The 21,271-nt window shown below is 50.3% G+C and overlaps 2 protein-coding genes across 4 annotated transcripts in view; one reads left to right on the top strand and one right to left on the bottom strand.

Annotated features, from left to right (window-relative positions):
• The first annotated feature begins 2,777 nt into the window (after positions 1 to 2,777).
• TOR1B (torsin family 1 member B) lies at positions 2,778 to 11,323 on the top strand. 3 transcript variants are annotated; one of them, XM_032257564.1, is made up of 5 exons: positions 2,778 to 3,034; positions 4,045 to 4,310; positions 7,355 to 7,530; positions 8,746 to 8,873; positions 9,177 to 11,323. In XM_032257564.1, exons 1-5 carry the CDS (start codon positions 2,836 to 2,838, stop codon positions 9,416 to 9,418), a joined length of 1,011 nt encoding a protein of 336 aa, XP_032113455.1. In that variant the 5' UTR covers positions 2,778 to 2,835; the 3' UTR covers positions 9,419 to 11,323. The 3 variants fall into 3 exon arrangements, 1 of the variants encoding a protein (XP_032113455.1); XR_004262414.1 differs by having other exon boundaries at positions 2,780 to 3,034; positions 4,045 to 4,451; positions 9,177 to 9,204; XR_004262415.1 differs by lacking the exons at positions 7,355 to 7,530; positions 9,177 to 11,323 and having other exon boundaries at positions 2,780 to 3,034; positions 4,045 to 4,451; positions 8,746 to 8,832.
• Positions 11,324 to 12,544: 1,221 nt separating this feature from the next.
• Positions 12,545 to 21,271, bottom strand: part of TOR1A (torsin family 1 member A) — an 11,878-nt gene continuing 3,151 nt past the window's right edge. The window contains exons 3-5 of the mRNA XM_032257563.1: positions 18,708 to 18,883; positions 18,488 to 18,615; positions 12,545 to 13,797 (exon numbers count right to left, since the gene is read on the bottom strand). Of these exons, the coding sequence (XP_032113454.1) occupies positions 13,547 to 13,797; positions 18,488 to 18,615; positions 18,708 to 18,883 (555 nt within the window). The 3' untranslated portion in view covers positions 12,545 to 13,546. The remainder of the gene's footprint in view (positions 13,798 to 18,487; positions 18,616 to 18,707; positions 18,884 to 21,271) is intronic.

A 21,271-nucleotide genomic window follows, 5' to 3' on the forward strand; every position in this document is an offset into this window, starting at 1 on the left:
GAAAGGAAAGGAAAGGAAAGGAAAGGAAAGGAAAGGAAAGGAAAAAGAAAAGAAAAGAAAAGAAAAGAAAGAAATTTCTTTCTCACAGTTCTGGAGGCTGGGGAGCCCAAGATCAAGATGCCAGCAGATTTGGTGCCGGGTGAAAGCTGCCTTCTTGCTGTGTCCTCACAAGGCGGAAGGTGGCAGGTTCTAGCTGGTTCCCTCAAGCCCTTTTTTTGAGACAGAATCTCACTCTGTTGCCCAGGCTGGAGTGCGGTGGCATGACATCAGCTCACTGCAACCTCCACCTCCCAGGTTCAAGTGATTCTCCTGCTTCAGCCTCCTGAGGTGTTGGGATTACAGGCACCCAACACCACACCTGGCTAATTTTTGTATTTTTTAGTAGAGAGGGTTTCATCATGTTGGCCAGGCTGGTCTTGAACTCCTGGCCTTTAGTGATCCACCTGCCTCCCAAAATGCTGGTATTATAGCTGTGATAGATGGTGCCCAGCCCCTCAAGCCCTTTTTATAAGGGCATTAAATTCCATTAATGAGAGTAGAGCTCTCTTGGCCTAATCACCTCAGGAAAGGCCCCACCTCTTAACACCACCACAGTGGAGATTAACCATGGCACCAATCCACTTGTGTCTTGCAGGCATTGTGTGTATTTTGTTTGATGAATATAAGATACTGAGCTTTTGTAATTCCAGATCTAGCTAAATACCGCTCATCAAATCCTGCCAGCACCTCAATATAATCCTTAAAGACAACAAATATTTCCTTTGTGAGCTAAACTGTCTCTCCTGACTTGTGAATTTCACAGGATGGTTGAGAGGGTCAAAGGAGACGTTAGTCCCAGCAAATGGATCCTACTGAACTCTTACTGTAGGCAGTGCTAAGTGCTCTGCATGGGCCAGCTCACTGGTACCCAAACAACCCCAAGAAGAAGGGACTATTGTGATCCCCACTTTACAGATAGAGAAACGGAGTCCAGAAAGGTAGCATCACATTTCCAGAGCCACTCAGCTAGGAAGAGAGGGAACAAACCAGGTAGTGATTTACAATTTCACCCTCCTCTTCTCCCTCCCAACTTCTGATGCTGCAAAGCCCCTGGAGACAGCAGAGCTGCCTCTTTGTCCCTTATGGCTGCATCCTCACAAACATGCTGGACTCGCCCAAGGCAGCCTCTCAGTCCTCAGGGCCTGCTGGAGAAGCGTTTCCATTAGACAGTGCAGCACTGGGTGCCAGGCTGCTGGTTACATGGCCCTGGAAGAGGTGCTGGCGCAGCCTGCCTTTTTCGGGCAGTGGTGGTGACATTCCTTGTGGTGGGACTTTCCCTGCCCTAGGCTAGCCCTCTTTAGCCTGGGGTATGTGACCCTCTGAGGTAGGTGAAGACTTCCCAAGGGTGCATAAGAGTGGATCACTCTGGCCGGGCGCGGTGGCTCACGCCTATAATCCCAGCACTTTGGGAGGCGGGTGGATCACGAGGTCGAGATCGAGACCATCCTAGCCAACATGGTGAAACCCCGTCTCTACTAAAAATACAAAAAATAGCTGGGCATCCTGGTGCACATGTGTAATCTCAGCTATTAGGGAGGTTGAGGCAGGAGAATCGCTTGAATCTAGGAGGCAGAGGCTGCAGTGAGCTGAGCCCATGCCTCTGCACTCCAGCCTAGGCAACAGAGTGAGCTCCTGTCTCAAAAAAAAAAAGTTTGAGCCGCTTCCCGCGGCCAACTTCTATTCATTTGACCGCTGTCATTCCTGCCATCCAGCAAGGGGCCTGCCACCTAACGTGCTGAATGAAAGAATGGACCTTGGGGTTTGAGTGTGGAAACCTGGGCAGGTCTGTCTTGGTGTCGCTGCGTCCCCAGTGCTCAGCCTAGGGCTCAGCACGGAAAGCTTATAAACTGTTTCAGGAAGAAGGCAGGTGGAGGGTGGGCAGACCCGAGAAATGCACAAGAGAGCTCCCGGGAAGTGAAGGGAGGGATGACAAAGCAAAGCTTGAGGGCTCGGAGAAGCTCTCAAGAAAACAAACCCAGGCATGAGCCCGCGCCTGTAACCCCAGGCTCTGGAAAACCGAGGCGGTTGGATCGCTTGAGGTCAGGAGTTTGAGACCAGCCTGGGCCACATGGCGAAACCCCGTCTCTACTAAAAATGCAAAAATCAGCCGGACGTGGTGGTGCATCCCTGTAGTCCCAGCTACTCAGGAGGCTGAGGCCGGAAAATCGCTTGAACCCGGGAGGCGGTGGTTGCAGCGAGCCAAGATCGTGCCACTGCACTCCAGTCTGGGAGACAGAGCCAGACCCTGTCCCCAAAATTGTATATATATGACGAGAAAAGAAAATAAGAAAGTCTTAAGAACATTTTTTTTGTTGTTGAGACGGAGTTTCACTCTTGTTACCCAGGCTGGAGGGCAATGGCGCGATCTCGGCTCACCGCAACCTCCGCCTCCTGGGTTCAGGCAATTCTCCTGCCTCAACCTCCTGAGTAGCTGGGATTACAGGCACATGCCACCATGCCCAGCTAATGTTTTGTATTTTTAGTAGAGACGGGGTTTCACCATGTTGACCAGGGTGGTCTCGATCTCTTGACCTCATGATCCACCCGCCTCGGCCTCCCAAAGTACTGGGATTACAGGCGTGAGCCACCGCGCCCGGCAGGTAAGAGCATTTTAAAAAGAAAAAAAAGGAAAACAAAAGAGTCATCGACACCTTCGCCCTCCTCTCCGCCCCTCACCAACATGGCCGCCCCCAGGGGGATAAGCCGGTCTGAGGGGCGGAAGTGACGCACAGCGGAAGTCCGTCCTGCCTGTCGGCCAAGGGTCCCCGAGCTCAGCTGCGGGCTGCGAGGTGCGGGATGTTGCAGGCCGGGCGGCTCCGGGGCGAGGCGGCGTTGGCGCTGCTGCTGGCGGCCCGAGTGGTGGCGGCGTTCGAGCCCATCACCGTGGGTCTCGCCATCGGGGCCGCGTCCATCATCACCAGCTACCTGACCTACGATGACATCTACTGCCGCTTCGCCGAGTGCTGCCGCGAGGAGCGGCCGCTCAACGCTTCGGGTACTGCGCGCGCGCGAGCGGCGGGTCGGCGCTGCTGGGGGCGCCGGGGCCTCTGTGACCCCTGGCGGGGCGCTGGCGCGCGGAGGGACGGGCGCGCGGCCTCTAGACGGCGGTAGTCCCAGCCGGGGTGGGCGGGGAGCGGAGGCGGCGGCCCTGGAAACCGTTCGACCGTTCGCGGAAACGCGGTCCGGACTCCAGCCCTGGAAGCAGTGCCTTCGCAAACCGCCTCCAGATCGTGCGCCTCTGCCCAGCGCCTTTCTGAAGTTCCCGTTCCTGGGGATCACAGGCTGAAGAAACGGAAAGTTCCGTGGCCAGCCCTTCTGCGCCCTGCCCACCCTATCAGGTGGCTTTCAGACGTGCGGCGTTGCCCACAAAGCCCACATTGGGCCCCCGGTTTTCCTTCAGGCCAGCAGGGATGGCTGGGAATAGAAAGCTCTCAGTCGAGCGATGGTTCGTATCTGGATGGATGAGCATTTAGCCTCCCTATCGGACGCCGAAGCGTTAAGGACCTCCACGTAATGCATTTCCTTGAAAGTGGCATCAGTGCCTCAGTGTCGTGCTGGCCCTAGGGTTTGGCAGACACCCTGCTGGGTCCCTGGATAATCGGTGCTTCTCGCTTTGACCAGCTGGGATAGTGCTGCGTTGCTGATGCTTTTTTTTTTTTTTTTTGAGACGGAGTTTCGCTCTTGTTACCCAGGCTGGAGTGCAATGGCGCGATCTCGGCTCACCGCAACCTCCGCCTCCCGAGTTCAGGCAATTCTCCTGCCTCAGCCTCCTGAGTAGCTGGGATTACAGGCACGCGCCACCATGCCCAGCTAATTTTTTGTATTTTTAGTAGAGACGGGGTTTCACCATGTTGACCAGGATGGTCTCGATCTCTTGACCTCGTGATCCACCCGCCTCGGCCTCCCAAAGTGCTGGGATTACAGGCTTGAGCCACCGCGCCCGGCCCTTGCTGATGCATTTTTAACGTCTGTTTTTCTCTCTCTGTTCTGGGGCCGTTCCTGCAGCCCTCAAGCTGGATTTGGAGCAGAAGCTGTTTGGACAGCATCTGGCCACGGAAGTGATTCTCAAGGCGCTGACTGGCTTCAGGAACAACAAAAATCCCAAGAAACCACTGACCCTTTCTTTACACGGCTGGGCTGGCACAGGCAAGAATTTTGTCAGTCAAATTGTGGCTGAAAATCTCCACCCAAAAGGCCTGAAGAGTAACTTTGTCCACCTGTTTGTATCGACTCTGCACTTCCCTCATGAGCAGAAGATAAAACTGTACCAGGCAAGAGAACCCGCTATTATCTCGTCCACAGGCCACTGGGACTGGTCTGGGTGACCTGCTCACTAACTCTGGCCTCTGCTTCTCTTTCCTTTGTGTTGCAGTAGCTCCCGGCTCCACTGAGTTAAGGCACACTTAGTCCAGGTAGTTACAAAGCTCTCTTACAACCTTTCTCTTACTCGGTTCCAAAACAGTCCAGTGGGGTAGGGCATGTTATTTCCATGAAAAAATGAAGACAAGGGCTGGGCGTGGTGGCTCACGCCTGTAATCCCAGCACTTTGGTAGGCCAAGGCGGGCAGATCACTTGAGGTCAGGAGTTTGAGACCAGCCTGGCCAACATGGTGAAACCCCATTTCTACTAAAAGTACAGAAATTAGCCAGGCGCGGTGGTGGGCGCCTGTAATCCTAGCTACTCCGGCGGCTGAGGCAGGAGAATGGCTTGAATGCAGGAGGCAGAGGTTGCAGTGAGCCAAGATTGCGCCACTGCACTCCAACCTGGGCGGCGCAATGGGACTCCATCTCAAAAAAAAAAAAGATGGATGTGGTCAAGGCTGGGTGCAGTGGCTCACGCCTGTAATCCCAACACTTTGGGAGGCTGAGGTGGGTGGATCACTTGAGGTCAGGAGTTCAAGACCAGCCTGGACAACATGGCAAAACCCTGTCTCAACTAAAAATACAAAAACCAGCCAGGCGTGGTAGCCCACATCTGTAATCCCAGCTACTCAGGAGGCTGAGGCAGGAGAATTGCTTGAACCCGGGAAGCAGAGGTTGCAGTGAGCCATGACTGCACTCCAGCCTGGGCAGCAAAGTGAAACTCTGTCTCAAAATAGAAAAGCTGGAGCCTTGATCCAAGAGAGGCGAGGTGACTTACTCCTTGTAAGCTTTGTGGCAGAGCAGGAACTTGAACCAAAATCTCCTCACTCCCAGTAGACATGGTAGCCACCTTCTCCATTGAGTGAAGGCATTCAGCATCCCCAGCAGTGCAGCTGGTGAGAGGGGCATTCAGCCTTCAAGAATTTCCTTGGGCATGGCTTCATTCAATTCTGCCCACCTCTGGTACAGCCTCAGCTTTGCCGCTGCTCTCTCTTTGCAATGTAGCCTAGAGGTCTTCTTTCTTGTAGGCAGGTTTATTTCATTTGTTCCTCCCATCCTTCACATCCTTATCGTTTTCTTCAAAGGAAGCCTCAAAGAACTGAACCTTGAGACTGTTTCTCCTTTTGAGATCTTTCCACATTCATTTTATATTAAGTTGTCTAGGAGAGTTAGTTCTCATTTAAATGAATGTTGCCCTTGTCAAGGTTAGCATTCCCACTGGCAATACAGCAAAACCCCATGTCTACAAAAAATAAGAAATTAGCCAGGTGTGGTGGCATGCACCTGTAGTCCTAGCTACTTGGGAGGCCAAGGTGGGAGGATCACTTGAGCCTGGGAGGCTGAGGCTACAGTGAAGCATGGTTGTGTCACTGCGTTCCAGTCTGGGTGATAGAGCAAGACTCTATAAAAAAAAAAAAAAAATTCTCCTGTTAGGTGGGGACTGAAAAAAGAAACGGAAACTTAACTGAACAAGGAAGTAGAAGTATTTGCCATCCAAACTGGCATGAGACAGAGAAGACTGCCAAAAGGGAAGGGAGGGCTGCTCCAAAGGTAGCGAGTTATCTCGACTGATTGTTCAGTCCGTTACAACTCCTTGTTCTACTGTTTCCCCCCCTTTTCCCTCCTGCCCTTGTGTGATGGGGGGGGAAAAAAAAAAAAAAAAAAAAGGGAGGATTTTCTTGTTTTCTTTTTTCTTTTTTTTTTTTTTTTTTTTGAGACGGAGTTTCGCTCTTGTTACCCAGGCTGGAGTGCAATGGCGCGATCTCGGCTCACTGCAACCTCCGCCTCCTGGGTTCAGGCAATTCTCCTGCCTCAGCCTCCTGAGTAGCTGGGATTACAGGCACGCACCACCATGCCCAGCTAATTTTTTATAGTTTTAGTAGAGACGGGGTTTCACCTTGTTGACCAGGATGGTCTCGATCTCTTGACCTCGTGATCCACCCGCCTCGGCCTCCCAAAGTGCTGGGATTACAGGTGTGAGCCACCGCGCCCGGCCTGATTTTCTTGTTTTCTACATTCGTTTATAAATCTCCAGAAACAGAATAATAGAGATGGATGAGGGCATGTCTGGGGGAGCTTCATGGTACAGCCTTTCACACTTTTGGGCTAAGGGCTGGTTGCTTCAGTGCCTTATGTTTGCTTCAGGAAAGCATCTGGAACAGATGCTTTTCATGAAATGTGGTCGAGTCAGCTCCGTTGGTCTGGGGCGCCATGCCCTGTGCAGGTCTTCATCTAGTTCATTCTTCCTCAGCATGTGTGGCAGTACGAACTTGAGACTGTAATCCAAGAGAGATGAAAACTATGGATAGGTTCACAGTGAACGATAAATATTTACGGATCTGGCTGTGTGGTTCATCTCTATAATCCCAGCACTTTGGGAGGGTGAGGTGGGTGGATCACCTGATGTCAGGAGTTCAAGACCAGCCTGGTCAGCATGGCAAAACCCCGTCTCTACTAAAAATACAAAAATTAGCCAGGTGTGGTGGGGGATGCCTGTAGTCACAGCTATATGGGGGCACTGAAGCAGGAGAATCACTTGAACCGGAGAGGTAGAGGTTGCAGTGAGCTGAGGTGGTGCTGCTGCACTCCGGCCTGGGGATAGAGCGAGACTGTCTCAAAAAAAAAAAAAAAAAAATCACAGATCTTGTACCTCTTACACCTTTAAAGGGTTACATTTAATATATGAGTTAGGAAAAAACTTCTCTGCACTTTAGCACCTGTCTGCTAATTTCTACTTTTTAGAGATGAGATTTTGGAAAAGCTGCTGCCCAGTGAATGCAGGTGAGGGAGCAGTTCTAAGGCTTTGGAAAAGCTGCTACGCAGCGAGTGGGGTGAGAGTGCCGTTGTAAGAGCTCTGACCTCGACCTTCAGTGCAGGGAGCAGGTGCTGCCCGCGCTCCTCTTGGTGCACCCTTTGAGCTTCGCGTCCTATTTCTTCTTTCACGGCCGATCCAGGTCCAGTTACAGAAGTGGATTCGCGGTAATGTGAGTGCATGTGCGAACTCTGTTTTCATATTTGACGAGATGGATAAATTGCACCCTGGGATCATTGACGCAATCAAGCCGTTTCTAGACTACTACGAGCAGGTTGACGGAGTGTCTTACCGCAGAGCCATCTTCATCTTCCTCAGGTCAGCGGGAGGTGGTTTCTTGGGGAACACAAGCACCTCATTCTCTCAGTGATAAAATGAGGTCCTCAGCACCATCAGCACTTTATTTACCAGGACAGAAGTGCCTGCTGGGCACAAGGCACTTACCTACTGCTTTCCTTCTTTGCTAGTCTCAGCATGGCACACAGTGTGGGCAGGGGAAATGAACTAAAGAAATAATCACTGATAGCAGGCAATTTTAGCCAGGAATGGTGGCATGGGCCTGTAGTCCCAGCTCCTTGGGAAGTTGAGGCAGGAGGATTGGTTGAGCCCAGGAGTTCCAAGTTTGATTGAGCTGTGATCATGCCACTGCACTCCAGCCTGGGGGACACATCGAGACCCCAACTTTAAAAATGAAATCAAAATGAAAGCAGGTAATTGTATTAACTGTACATGTTGGTTTATAGGGTTATAAAGGCCTTATCCCAGCTAGTTGTGAAGAAACATTTTAAGTTCTTTGAGATTAGGCACTTTTTTGTGTAGTAGCACTCAGTAAGTATTCCTTGATGAAAAATAGATCTTCAGCCAGGCATGGTGGCTCACGCCTGTGATTCCAGCACTTTGGGAAGCCAAGGTGGGCAGATCACTTGAGGTCAGGAGTTCGAGACAGGCCTGGCCCACATGGTAAAACCCCATCTCTAATAAAAGTACAAAAATTAGCTGGGCATGGTGGCATGCACCTGCAGTCCCAGCTACACAGGGGGCTAAGGCAGAAGAATCGCTTGAATCCAGGAGATGGAGGTTGCAGTGAGTCGAGAGTGCATCACTACACTCCAGCATGGGTGACAGAGTAAGAAGACTCCATCTCAAAAAAAAAAAAAGAATGGACATTGTGGCTCACGCCTTTAATCCCAGCACTTTGGGAGGCCGAGGCAGGCGGATCACAAGGTCCAGAGATGGAGACCATCCTGGCAACATGGTGAAACCCCGTCTCTAGTAAAATACAAAAAATTAGCTGGGCGTGGTGGTGCATGCCTGTAGTCCCAGCTACTCTGGAAGCTGGGGCAGAAGAATCACTTGAATCCAGGAGGCAGAGGTTGCAGTGAGCCAAGATCGCACCACTGCACTCCAGTCTGGCGACAGAGCAAGACTCCATCTCAAAAAAAAAAAAAAAGAATAGATCTTAGAGGAGGTTCATTTCTTGGTAACACACAACTCAATATGTTATTTTAATCTTTATTTCTCTGGCAAACTCAGCAATGCAGGTGGGGACCTTATAACTAAGACGGCTCTGGACTTTTGGCGGGCTGGAAGAAAGCGGGAGCACATTCAGCTGAAGGACCTGGAACCTGTGCTGTCTGTCGGAGTCTTCAATAATAAACACAGTGAGTCTGCCAGGGTGAAGGAGCCCCTTAACTGTCTGGCAGTGTGCCATCTTCTCTTTCATTGAGTGTTTCACAAAGTCACAGAATCCCACTGGACTTGCTGGCTTTACTAAAGTTGGGAATTTTCTTAGGGCATTCTGTTCTAGAAACCAGTGAGTGAGCGTCCAGCTGAGTGTCACATGGGCTTGTTGGACACTGACAGAAAGACTGTCTAAGGGGCACAGATGTGAGGAACATGCTGAGGGTTGGGATCGGAGCTTGTCCAGGTGGCGGTGGGAAACCCAGCTGTGTCTTGTTCTGCAGGTGGCCTGTGGCACAGTGGACTGATCGACAAAAACCTCATTGATTACTTTATCCCCTTCCTGCCCTTGGAGTACAGACATGTGAAAATGTGTGTGAGGGCCGAGATGAGGGCCCGCGGTTCTGCCGTAGATGAAGACATTGTCTCGCATGTGGCAGACGAAATGACGTTTTTCCCCAAAGACGAGAAGATCTACTCAGACAAGGGCTGCAAGACTGTGCAGTCACGGCTTGACTTCCACTGAGCTCCTATCCAGATGGGGAAGGAGGCAGCCGGGAGGCTCAGCACACCAGAGGCCTTGCCTTTTGGGAGAACTCTGAAGACCCCTTTGGGGTGTTGCCTGTTTGCACCTTAGACTTTCGTGGTATAGAATTTTTTTTTTTTTTTTTTGTGAGACAGCGTTTCGCTTTGTCGTCCAAGCTGGAGTGCAGTGGTGCAATCCTCAACTCGCTGCAACCTCCACCTTTTGGTTTCAGTGATTCTCATGCCTCTGCCTCCCGAGTAGCTGGGATTACAGGCATGAGCCACTTCGCCCAGCTGGGATATGGCATCTTAGAGTTGATTTTGGAAAACACGTGAATCTATTGCGTGTATTTATCATTTTGCAAGATGACAGAAATCCAGCTGTTCTTTGCAGCTGAGGGTGAACTTTTAAAATCCCCTTCACACTTAATGTACTCACTGACAGAAGTGCCTGGAAACAGCTGTGCATGGCCGGCCAGGCAGTGGTTTCTGACCCAGAGCACCTGCACCTCACCTCAGAAGCTGCTGTCAGAACTGAAGGAGTCCAGAGACCTGCAGCAGGCTTGGGGGCACTGGGTTCCTACCAGCCAAAAACATCCTTTTGCTCTGTTCCATTCTTTACACAGAGAGAGTTCAATGACTTGAAGTAGATTCAGTTTAAAATCGGGGTGGAGGTGCACACGGTGTCTGACAGGACAGGCCATGCCTGCTGAGCGCTCTTGATCTGGGCTGACCTGTCTGTATGTGGGGTGGAGCCTCCACCTAAGACCTCTGCAGCAGACCTGGACAGGCCCCTCCCATCTGTCCATTGCTCTGGCTGCTAATACAAGCCTGGTTGTGGAATCCTTCACCATCTCTCAGCTGGCATCAGCCCCAGCCTGCCTTGTGCCACATCTCAGCTTGGCTCACTGCTAGAGTCCCCCCAGCCACACCATCAGAGTTGAATCACAGTGAGACCATTGGCTTTGGGTTTGAGTACTTGGTTCCCACGTGAGATGCTTAAGACTTTATACTTGGGTCAATCCTCTCACTTATGTTGTAGAACCAATTGAAACCCTAGGACACGCTCATCCTGGAGAGATGACATGGACCCAGGCTGAACAGTCAGCTTGCAGGTTCTGCATTGCCAAAGAAGTGAGAGCATTGTGTACTAGGAATGCTGGAGTTTTTGAGGCTATGTATTTTTTTAATAATGTTTTTACTTCTGAATCTTAAATAATGAAAGTATAGGACATTGCTTATTTTAAAACGAGGGAAGGACACAACATGGAATGATTGCTTATTCCTTTCTCAGATACTCTTAAAACCAATTTTTATTGTTAAATTTGTGGTAATACATGGTCACAGCTGTGGATCAAACAAGATCAGTCTAAAGTTGTGGCAGGTCCTGGGTGTCATCTGATGACACCACTCTCTGTGGCAGCGCCAGGCTGAACTGCCCTGATCCCTGGGAAGTGAGACTTGGATTCCGGCCAGTGTGAGTCACTGTATCTCCCATAATTGCAGCACAGCTGCAGACACAATCAGAACAACATGCAGCAATTTTACAAAAAAAGATGGTAGAATTTGTGACATGGAAATGCCTTATAGGGTGTCACACTTAAGTCTTTAAAAAACACCAAGGTGAGGCTTACACTTTTTATTACGTATCCTCGAAGTGGAGCTAAGTTATACTTTTCTAACCTGTTGGGCATCTGGTCCAGAGGAGACAAGATTTTCTCTGTTTACAATGATGCAATAAATACGTGTTCGCCACCTTTGGACCGCTGTTGCTGATTTGTAACTTGAAAAGGCCATGGTTGATCATGACCCCGCCTCCCCCCAGCCTTGTAAGATGTGGATGGGAGCTTTATTGACCTACTGAATGTAAAATAATAAAGCCCAGATTTTATCATGTGAAATGTCACTTGCTAACTTCTTTTTTTTCTGGTTTATTTGGTATCAAAGTTCAGAATGAATTTCAGCTGCACAGCTGAGACTTGCCATAACCTGGACAGGTGGGTGGGCAGTCAGTGTGGTACAGAAACAATATTTACCTTAAATACTCTTACCCCCAAATAGAAGTTAAATTAGCTGATGGATATTTCATCAAAGAGATGGACTTCCAACAAATACTTTCTCCCAAAATTAGAAGAGGAAATTGAGGTACTGGTAAAGTATGATTCACCTCTGACATCCTGAACCTGAGCCCAGGTGAGGAAACCTAACCACTGGGTCTCCCTGCCTGAAACTGGTAAACAAATCTCAGGTTAATCTGATCTCGGCTTAATGACACATAACCTGGTATCATCTCACATCAGTGAATAGCTAACACTCACCCTCTTTCAAAGGATTGAGGATTATCAGATTTACTACAAAGTTCAAACCCGTATCACCATCACCTCACCCACTCCCTTAGGAATTTCTCAACAGACGGTACTGAATTCCCAGGAGACCAACTTTCTAGGTCTGGTTCTCAGTCTAATGCAGTTCCTATTCCACCCTGCACTGCCTCATCTACAAAGACAGAACCTTCCAAAATTGTCAGGGGACCCCTGTGTTCCCTAATTAGGGACTTCTGATGCCAGGGCCAGTCTTAAAATGAATGATTAGACCCAATCTGTGACTTCCAGGGGCATAACAGGCCGGTTGCAGCTCAACACCAAGAACTTTCTAATGTGCGGAGGCATCTTTAGGTGACCTGAGCTGCCCTAGGGGAACCCCATGCAGGCTGGGGAGCCATAGGCAGAGGGGTCTTACATAAGACCTGCAGCTCAGGCCACCAACTTGTCTTGTGCCTACTAGTAGTCCCTGCAGCACTCTCGCAGCAGCTGCACCCATGGGCGCACAGCCCACATGCAGGGACACAGGCGTGTTGCATAAACAAGGTGTGCTTAGCTTAGTCTATGCCGCTGTTCTTACTGGCATCTCAGCTGTACTTGAACTCTGTGGCTGGGTGTCAGGAGCTCCAAGAACCCCTGAGGGAGGGCAACTTCCCAGACCACTGGGTGAGGGGACAGAGGCATCCTAGGATCCTCAGAGCCCTGTGTGAGACTTCATTTCATTCCAACCTGGATTGACCTGCTAGGTCTTCACTGGCAGCCTCACCTCATAAGGCCTACACCCTCTTCAAAAACGCACTCACCAATGACACACGCAACATTTTATTGTAAAACGGTAGCCATTTGCATTTATAAATAAAGACACAGTTCTCAGCATCCTCAGAAGGGGCAGCTAAGCTTTTTAGGTTTTGAGGATTCTGATTGAATGTAACAGAAAATATGATAAATTAAGATTTAATATGGCAAAATTCACATAATTTAGAATCCAGCAGAGAGCCCATGTGGCTCATTCAGGAATGGATAGTGAAGGGCCACCTTCTGCAACACGAGTGTCTAGGAAGTGACAAGCTGCAAATGCTTTTCTAACAATTGTTGACAATGTTGCCAAGATCATTCCCACAAGCTTCCACTGTTGTGAAGGTTAAAACCCTTGGTGAGGCCATTTCAGGCTTATCTGCAGTGCCTAAAGGCCTCCTCTTACCTACTTGTCCTTCATCTAAACACTTCATGGCCCCTGGCAGCGCCTGCTGGGACCATCCTGGGACAGAGTTGGCTCATGCTCCAGCCACATCCCCAGCGATGCCCTCCTGTGGAACCAATGCCATGCACGTGCGCTTGGGCTCATGTGCAGTAAAGATACATCACAGTATATGTTATAATGACGGGAACTTAAAAAACACACACAAGGCCAACAACTCAGAATCTGAGCAGTCTCTCTCAATGTTAAAAACCATTTTAAATAAAGTGATCACATTTTCAGTAAAACTTATTCATCCTTCCTTGAAACAAACACTTGGAATTAAAACATAATTTTTAAAAAATCATGAGCCCTGCGATGAGTGTGCTGGGAGCTGGCTCCTTCCTTCTCTGAGGGCTCAGGAGGCCTCCTGTCCTCACCCATGGTCCCAAGGTGGCCTGCAGGCACCAGGGATGGAAACCATGTCCAGAGAATTCCTGTCACATCAAACAGGAAACATTCACTTGAGTCCTCCTCAGGGAAAGGAGCAGGGGGCAGAGGCATGGGAAGGACTGAGTGTGGAGTTTCCTCTCCAACTCCAGGCAGTGACTCTCGCTGTCAATCATGGCTGTCAATCATCGTAGTAATAATCTAACTTGGTGAACACGGTTTTGCAGCCTTTATCCGAGAAAACTCTCTCCTCTTTGGGGAAAAATGTCATCTCCTCAGCCACTCTGCTCACAATGTCTTCATCAATGTCATAGCCTCGGGACTGCATTTCGACTCTGATACACATTTTTAGGTGTTTGTATTCCAGGGGGAGGAAGGGAACAAAATAATCAATGAGGTTCCGGTCAATTAAGCTGCTGTGCCAGAAGCCACCTGGGAAGAAAAAACAAGGTGCTGTTCATCCACATCCAGCCGCCCAACCTGTACATTTCTCCTGGGCTCACTCACCCACCTCACCCACACACGTCTACTGGGGGTCACCCACCTACACACCCACCCTCCCATCCGTCTCACACGTGTCTCCTGGGGGTCACCCACCCTCCCATGCATTCCACACACATCTACGGGGTGTGCCCTCTCCCTTATGAAGCTCCGGATCCAATGAGGAGCAGATGTTAACAGGCACCTGCACACTGAGATGCTTCTGTGACAGAGTGGAAAGGGACACCCTCTTTACACTGCAGCTGGGGAAGGCCTCCCAAGGTGTGACTTAGAGATCGGAGGTGGGAAAGAAGGTCAGGAGCCCAGGGCCCTGGAGCCCAGGAATAAGCAGAGGTGCGGTGTGGGGAAGGCAGAGTTCCACAGAGAGCAGAAGCAGGAGGAGTTCCAGGAAGGACTCTACCAGCCACACCCCCTTATTTGGGAAAATTTTGACTCTCCTGGAGTTTCAGCAGCTGGACCAGCAACAGGGTAGAAGCCTGCTGCCGCTGCCACCGTGCCCAACTCCTATAGAGCATGTGGGCACCAAAACTAGCCTCGGGAGTGCTGAGCCCACACTGGGCTCCCCACGAAGGCCTGGCCTTGGCCGTGTTTTCTCCCAAGTGAGGACAGGCTCTGCACCTGCCCCGTCTACTACTCCTGCGCTCCTGGAACTCCTGACCCAGGACACCCGCTCCCAGCCCCAGATGACACACACACATTACATCATCCACCAGCCCATGGGTGTCGTCCCGTGAGCTGTTTCCCTTCTGCTCTGCCAGGTAATTCCGGGGCTCAGTCCCCAACCCAAGCTCCTCCTCAATCACTGGGTTAATGCTTTTCATGCCCGACAGTGCTTTGCACACAACTGGTGCTCAATAAATGTGTGGCCGACTGGATAGAGTGGAGCCCGTGGCCAGGGAAAGAACAGAACCAACCACTGAACAGGAACAAGGGGCAGTCTTGCTATTGCGAGCTCACGTGGGAGGCTCGTTCTCGGAGGCCTGCTCTGTGCCAGGCATGCCCTGGTCCTGGGGACACAGCTGAGGGCAGCCGGCCCTCACGGCTTTACCACTCTAGGGCAGCAGACACCCGACAATTGTGCTAGGAAACAATCTCAGGCGAATGTCACACAGAACAGACATGAGGGCGGGAGGCGAGGGCCAGGTGCTCCCGCGAAGCCGGGCTGGGCAGAACCAGAACCTCAGGGCAGTGCCCGAACAACTAGGACCCAGCCACACGGAGTGGGGAGTGTCGGCAGAACAGGTGACCTCGGGCAGCCCTGAGACTTTACAAGCATCTCCTGAGGACCGCCAGGTTTGCCCTCCTAGCCTGAAGGCCTCCCTGGAGCTCCGCCGCTCTGCTCTGATGCCCCAGATGCCATTGCTCACCGAGCTCATCCATCCTTCCTGCTGTCACTTCCCTTCAATAGCAGGGCCATCATTCCCATCACTCAAGCCAGGTCCTTGGTTCTTCTCTCATTCCCAAGTACAATTCTGCAGGAAGTCTTACAGGTTCTACTTCAACACACATCCAGAACCCGACTGTGTCTCTCCACCACCAACGCTTCTGTGCTGAGCTCCCTGCCCCTGTGATTGTACGTCTGTCCTCCACCCAGTGGCCAACAAGGTCCTGTGAAGGCCCCGTCAGATCACAGCACCGCCTGCCCCAGACCCTGCAGCCTCTCTCTTCCACATGGAATAAAAACCAAGGCTCACATGGCCCACAAGGCTTTCCACGGTCTATATCTCCACCCCAAATCTCACCTCTTGTATCGCCTCCTGTTCCCCTCCTGTTTATTCTGGACCAGTCACAGTGACCCAAGCACAGGCCCCCTCAGAGCCCTGGAGGTGCTGCTGGCTCTGGGGAATGCTTTCCCTCAGACATCCACATGGCTCACGCCCTCGGGTCAGCCCAAATGCCACCCTCAGAGGGAGCTTTCCCTGACCACTCTATTAAAGTAGAGCCCATCCTTACCCTGTACCCCAACGCCTTTCTTGATTTTTTCCCCTCCTAGCCCTGAGGGGAAAGATATATATGTTTATGTGTGTCCATGTGTGATGTGTGCATATGTATTGCATGTATATACACACATGAACACATACATAAACATATGTATCCCCCACCATCTGATACTCTCTTTTCTCTTTCTTCTCATTTCTTTCTTTCTTTCTCTCTCTTTTTTTTTCTTTTGACAGTCTTGCTGTGTAGGCAGGCTGGAGTGCAATGGCATGGTCTCACCTCACTGCAACCTTCACCTCCCAGGTTCAAGCGATTCTCCTACCTCGGCCTCCTGAGTAGCTGGGATTACAGGCACTCGCCACCACACCTGCTAATTTTTGTATTTTTATTAGAGACACGGTTACACCATGTTGGCCCAGGCTGGTCTTGAACTCCTGACCTCATGATCCGCCTGCCTTGACCTCCCAAAGTGCTGGAATTACAGGCATGAGCCACTGCACCCGGCCCATTTTCTTTCTTTCTTATCACTAGGATGTAAGATCTATAAGGGCAAGAATTTCTTTTATTTTCTTTGAGATGGAGTCTCACTCTTGCTGCCCAGGCTGGAGTGCAATGGCACAATCTCAGGTCACTGCATCCTCTGCCTCCCAGGTTCAAGCGATTCTCCAGCCTCAGCCTCCCAAGTACCTGGGATTACAGGCATGTGCCACCATGCCCGACTAATTTTTGTATTTTTAGTAGAGATGGGGTTTCTCCATGTTGGTCAGGCTGTTCTCGAACTCCCAACCTCAGGTGATCCACACACTCTGGCCTCCCAAAGTGCTGGGATTACAGGTGTGAGCCACTGCGCCTGGCCTAAGGGCAAGAATTCCTGTGTTTGTTCACGGCCATCCCCAGCGCTAGGTACGATTCCTGGAACCTACCAGATGCTCCACATAAGTTTGCTGAATGAGTGTTCAGCCATCTACCCAAGGCCACAGTCAGTCCGTAGGCCAGGGCTGCCTGACTCCCAAGTCTGCACTCCTGAATGCCGTGTAACCTCCACTGCGTGGGTTCTAGGCCACTGGCCTCATCCACCTCAGCATTAGGCTAAGGTTTCTGCTGCATGTGTGCATGTTTTTTGGCAAGCCAAGAAACTGTCCAGCATGTTACAAAATACTTGTCTTGCCTCAGTAGTACCCTACTTGTACAAATTGACGTAAAGTGCCCCATGCTGTTCACTAACTGTAGTATGAACTTCCTGGCAAGTCTGTTTCAAATGTGCCCTTCTGTTCTGTCATCTCCAGAACCTGAGGAGCAAAGACTTGAATAGCCCTGTACAACCCACAAGTCTCAGCTGGTGAGTCAGCCTCCATCCAGCTGGCTTTATACCTCCCTGGGTTCAAGGTCAAAGATTCCCAGGCTGCCTGGCCCTGGGCAAGCTGCCATATATCTTTGAGTCTCAGTCCCTACCCTACAAGGTACGGGGAAGACTGAGTGAAATCCGCAGGCACAGTGTTTCACACGGCACCCAGTACAAAGTAAGGGTCCCGCCACGATTTGGCTGTTGCTCTTGGGCAATGCAGAGAAAGGGAGTAACTAACAGGTCATCCCTCCCCTTGAGCTGCCCATGGCAGCCTTCCTTGCTCAACCACTGGCTGTTTCTTCTACAAAGAAAATCACGTAGCTGAAGAAAATGGGTGTGGTGGCAGGCGCCTGTAATACCGGCTACTCAGGAGGCTGAGGTGGAAGAATCGCTTGAACCTGGGAGGTGGAAGTTGCAGTGAGCTGAGATAGCACCACTGCACTCCAGCCTGGGCAACAAGAGCGAAACTCCATCTCAAAAAAAAAAAAAAAAAAAAAAAAGGGACAGGGGAACAAATCTTCAAGATCTCAATGATCAGCAGTTTTCCTCATTACTTAAAATAGCAGGCCAAGTGTGGTAGCCCATGCCTGTAATTCCAGCACTTTGGGAGGCTGAGGCAGGAGGACCACTTCAGTCCAGGAAGTCAAGACCAGCCTGGGCAACATAGGAAGACCCCGTCTCTACAAAAAGAGAGACGGCAGCACAAGCCTGCGGTTCCACTTACGTGGGTGGCTAAGGCTGGAGGTTTGCTTGAGCCTAGGAGGTCAAGACTCCAGTGAACTGAGATCATACCATTGCACTGCAGCCTGAGGGACACAGCAAGATCGTGTCTCAAAAAATAAGCTGGGCACAGTGGCTCAGGCCCGTAATCCCAGCACTTTGGGAGGCCAAGGCAGGTAGATCACCTGAGGTCGAGAGTTCAAGACCAGCATGGCCAACATGACAAAACCCCGTTTCTACTAAAAAATATAAATATTAGCCGGGCATGGTGGTGTGCACCTGTAATCCCAGCTAAAAGGGAGACTGAGGCACAAGAATTGCTTGAACACGGAAGCCAAAGGTTGCAGTGAGCCGAGATCATGCCACTGCACTCCAGTCTGGGCAACAGTAAAACTGTCTCGAAAAAAATAAGAATAAAACAGCACTTTTCAAACATCAGTGTTCATTAAGGTTACCTGGAGTTTGTCGACAAGGATTCCCCTCGTGAGTTCTGACTCGGAAGGGGACTGAGAATCTACATTTCTACCCGGCTCCCAGGTGACGGTGACCAGAACACTTTCACAATTAGGGTGCAGGATTAGGAAGCAGATGGGGCTGGTGGCAGACAGCCCTACTCACTGTTTTTGTTATTGAAAACCGACACAGACAGGGCGTGTTCAATGTCCTTGAGCTTGATGTCTTCCCTCTGCTTTCCGCTCCTCCAGAAATCTAAAGCCACATCTGTGATCCTTTCTGCTCCAGCATTGCTGCAAAACAGTTCCAGTGGGTAAGACGGGCTTTTCTCCCAGAGCTCAGAGGCTCAGGCTCGGGGCCCGTCATATCCTAGCCCTGACCTTACCTGAGAAATATGAAGATGGCTTTCTGGTAGGAGACTCCATCCACCAGGTCGTAGTAGTCAAGGAAAGGCTTGATGGCATCTATGAGACCTGCATGCATCTTATCCATTTCATCGAATATGAAGATGGACCTCGCACAGGCGCTCACGTTGCCTCGAATCCACAACTGTAACTGGTCCTGAAGTAGAAGGAGAAAAAGCCAACATGAAGTTCTCAGCCAGGGCCATTGGGCAGCTCCTTCTACCACTGATAGCCACAGCTTCACTTACAGACCACTGTGCCCTCAGCACCAAGAACTTCACATGTGCAAAATCTTCTCTGTTCCTAACATCCCCATGGAGTGGGCACTCTCATACACATCTCACAGATGAGGGAACTAAGGCACAGAGAGAGCTTATTCCACTTGCCCAAGACTATCAAATCAGTACATGGCAGAGCTGGGACCTGAACCCAGTCCTGCCTGATGCCAAAGCCTGATACTTTGATTCCTGTGCTGCAAGACACCACATGGATGCTGAGAGCTGCTGCTCTTTTGTCACCAATGAGGTCATGTGGGATGTCAGGAGGATACTGATCTTTATTTAAAAAGGGGGTGGAGCCGGGCGTGGTGGCTCACTCCTGTAATCCCAGCACTTCGGGAGGCTGAGCCAGGTGGATCAGTTGAGGTCAGGGGTTTGAGACCAGCCTGGCCAACATGGTAAAAGCCCCTCTATTAAAATACAAAAATTAGCTGGGCATGGTGGCAGGCACCTGTAATCCCAGGTACTCCGGAGGCTGAGGCTTGAGAATCGCTTGAACCCGGGAGGTGGAGGTTGTAGTGAGCCGAGATCGCCACACTGCACTCCAGCCTGGGTGACAGAGCAAGACTCCATCTCAAAAAATAAAAATAAAAAATAAATAAAATAAGCAAGAATTCACTCAGACCTGTTAAGTTCCAGCAGCCAAGATTTTCCCACTCTGGTGACCTAATTTATACGTGATAATAGGAAACATGTACTGAGTGCTCACTATGGGCATGCCAATATTCTAAGGACTGTTCATATATATATATATATATATATACACATACATACATATATATTATATAATATATATTTTTTCCACCATGTTGGTCAGGCTGGTCTTGAACTCCCAACCTCAGGTGATCCGCCCGCCTTGGCCTCCAAAGTGCTTGGATTATAGGCGTGAGCCACCGCGCCCGGCCCATATATATATTTTTGAGACAAGAGTCTCACTCTGTTGCCCAGGCTGGAGTGCAGTGGTGTGATCTTGACTCACTGCAACCTCTGCTTCTGAGGTTCAAGTGATTCCCTTCCCTCAGCCTCCTGAGTAGCTGTGATTACATGCAGCTGCTACCACACCCAACTAATTTTTATATTTTTGTAGAGACGGGGTTTCACCATGCTGGCCAGGCTGGTCTTGAACTCTTGACATCAAATGATCCCCCTGCCTTGGCCTCCCAAAGTGCTGGAATTACATGCGTGAGCCACCATACCTGGCCTGTTCATAGAACATTCTACTGTGACCTCCTAAAACCCATCATGGTAGTTACTGTTGTGCTCCTTTTACAAACGAGGAAGCTGAGGCACAAACAAGTGAAGTAACTTGCCCAAAGGCACAGTTATTCTTAGTGAAGCCTCAGTTCTAAGATGACCAACTCATCCTGATTTGTCTAGAATGGTTCCTGTTCGTTTGGGACAGGGTCTCGCTCTACCGCCCAGGCCAGAGTGCAGTGGCTGTGTGCCCACTGCAGCCTCAACCTGCCAGGTTCAAGCCATCCTCCTGCCTCAGTCCCCCAAGTAAGTGGGACTACAGGTTCGTGCCACCATGCCTGAATAGACTTTTTGTATTTTTTTTTAGTAGAGATGGGGTTTTACTGTGTTGCCCAAGCCGGTCTAGAACTCCTGAGCTCACGTCATAAGCCTATTTCGGCTTCCCATAGTGCTAGAATTACAGGGGTGAGCCACCACATCGGTAGAAAGTTCCCGTTTTAACACAGAACCACTAGACAATGGGTGACCCACTTGCTCACCCAGAGAGAAGGGAAAAATGTGTCCTGGAGCAGTGGCTCATGCCTGTAATCCCAGCACTTTCGGAAGCTGAGACAGACAGCCTCACCTGAGGTTAGGAATGCGAGACCAGCCTGACCAACATGGAGAAACCTCATCTCTACTTAAAAATACAAAATTAGCTGGGCGTGATGGTGCATGCCTGTAATCCCAGCTACTCAGGAGGCTGAGGCAGGAGAATCACTTGAACCCAGGAGGCGGAGGTTGTGGTGAGCCGAGATCGCGTCACTGCACTCCAGCCAGCCTGAGTAACAAGAGCGAGACTCTATCAAAAAAAAAAAAAAAAAAAAAGAGAGAGAGAAAAAGAAAAATGTGTCCACACTTTTCCTAAGAGTCAGGGATAAATAACTGATTGCAGCTGGGTGCAGTGGCTCATGCCTGTAATCCCAGCACTTTGGGAGGCCGAGGCAGGTGGATTACCTGAGGTCAGGAGCTCAGGACTAGCCTGGCCAACATGGTGAAACCCCATCTCTTTTTTTTTTTTTTTTTTTTTTTTT

Source organism: Sapajus apella, unplaced genomic scaffold, assembly GCF_009761245.1.
Source record: "Sapajus apella isolate SASKATOON/1434 unplaced genomic scaffold, GSC_monkey_1.0 scaffold97, whole genome shotgun sequence".
Taxonomy (NCBI): domain Eukaryota; kingdom Metazoa; phylum Chordata; class Mammalia; order Primates; family Cebidae; genus Sapajus; species Sapajus apella.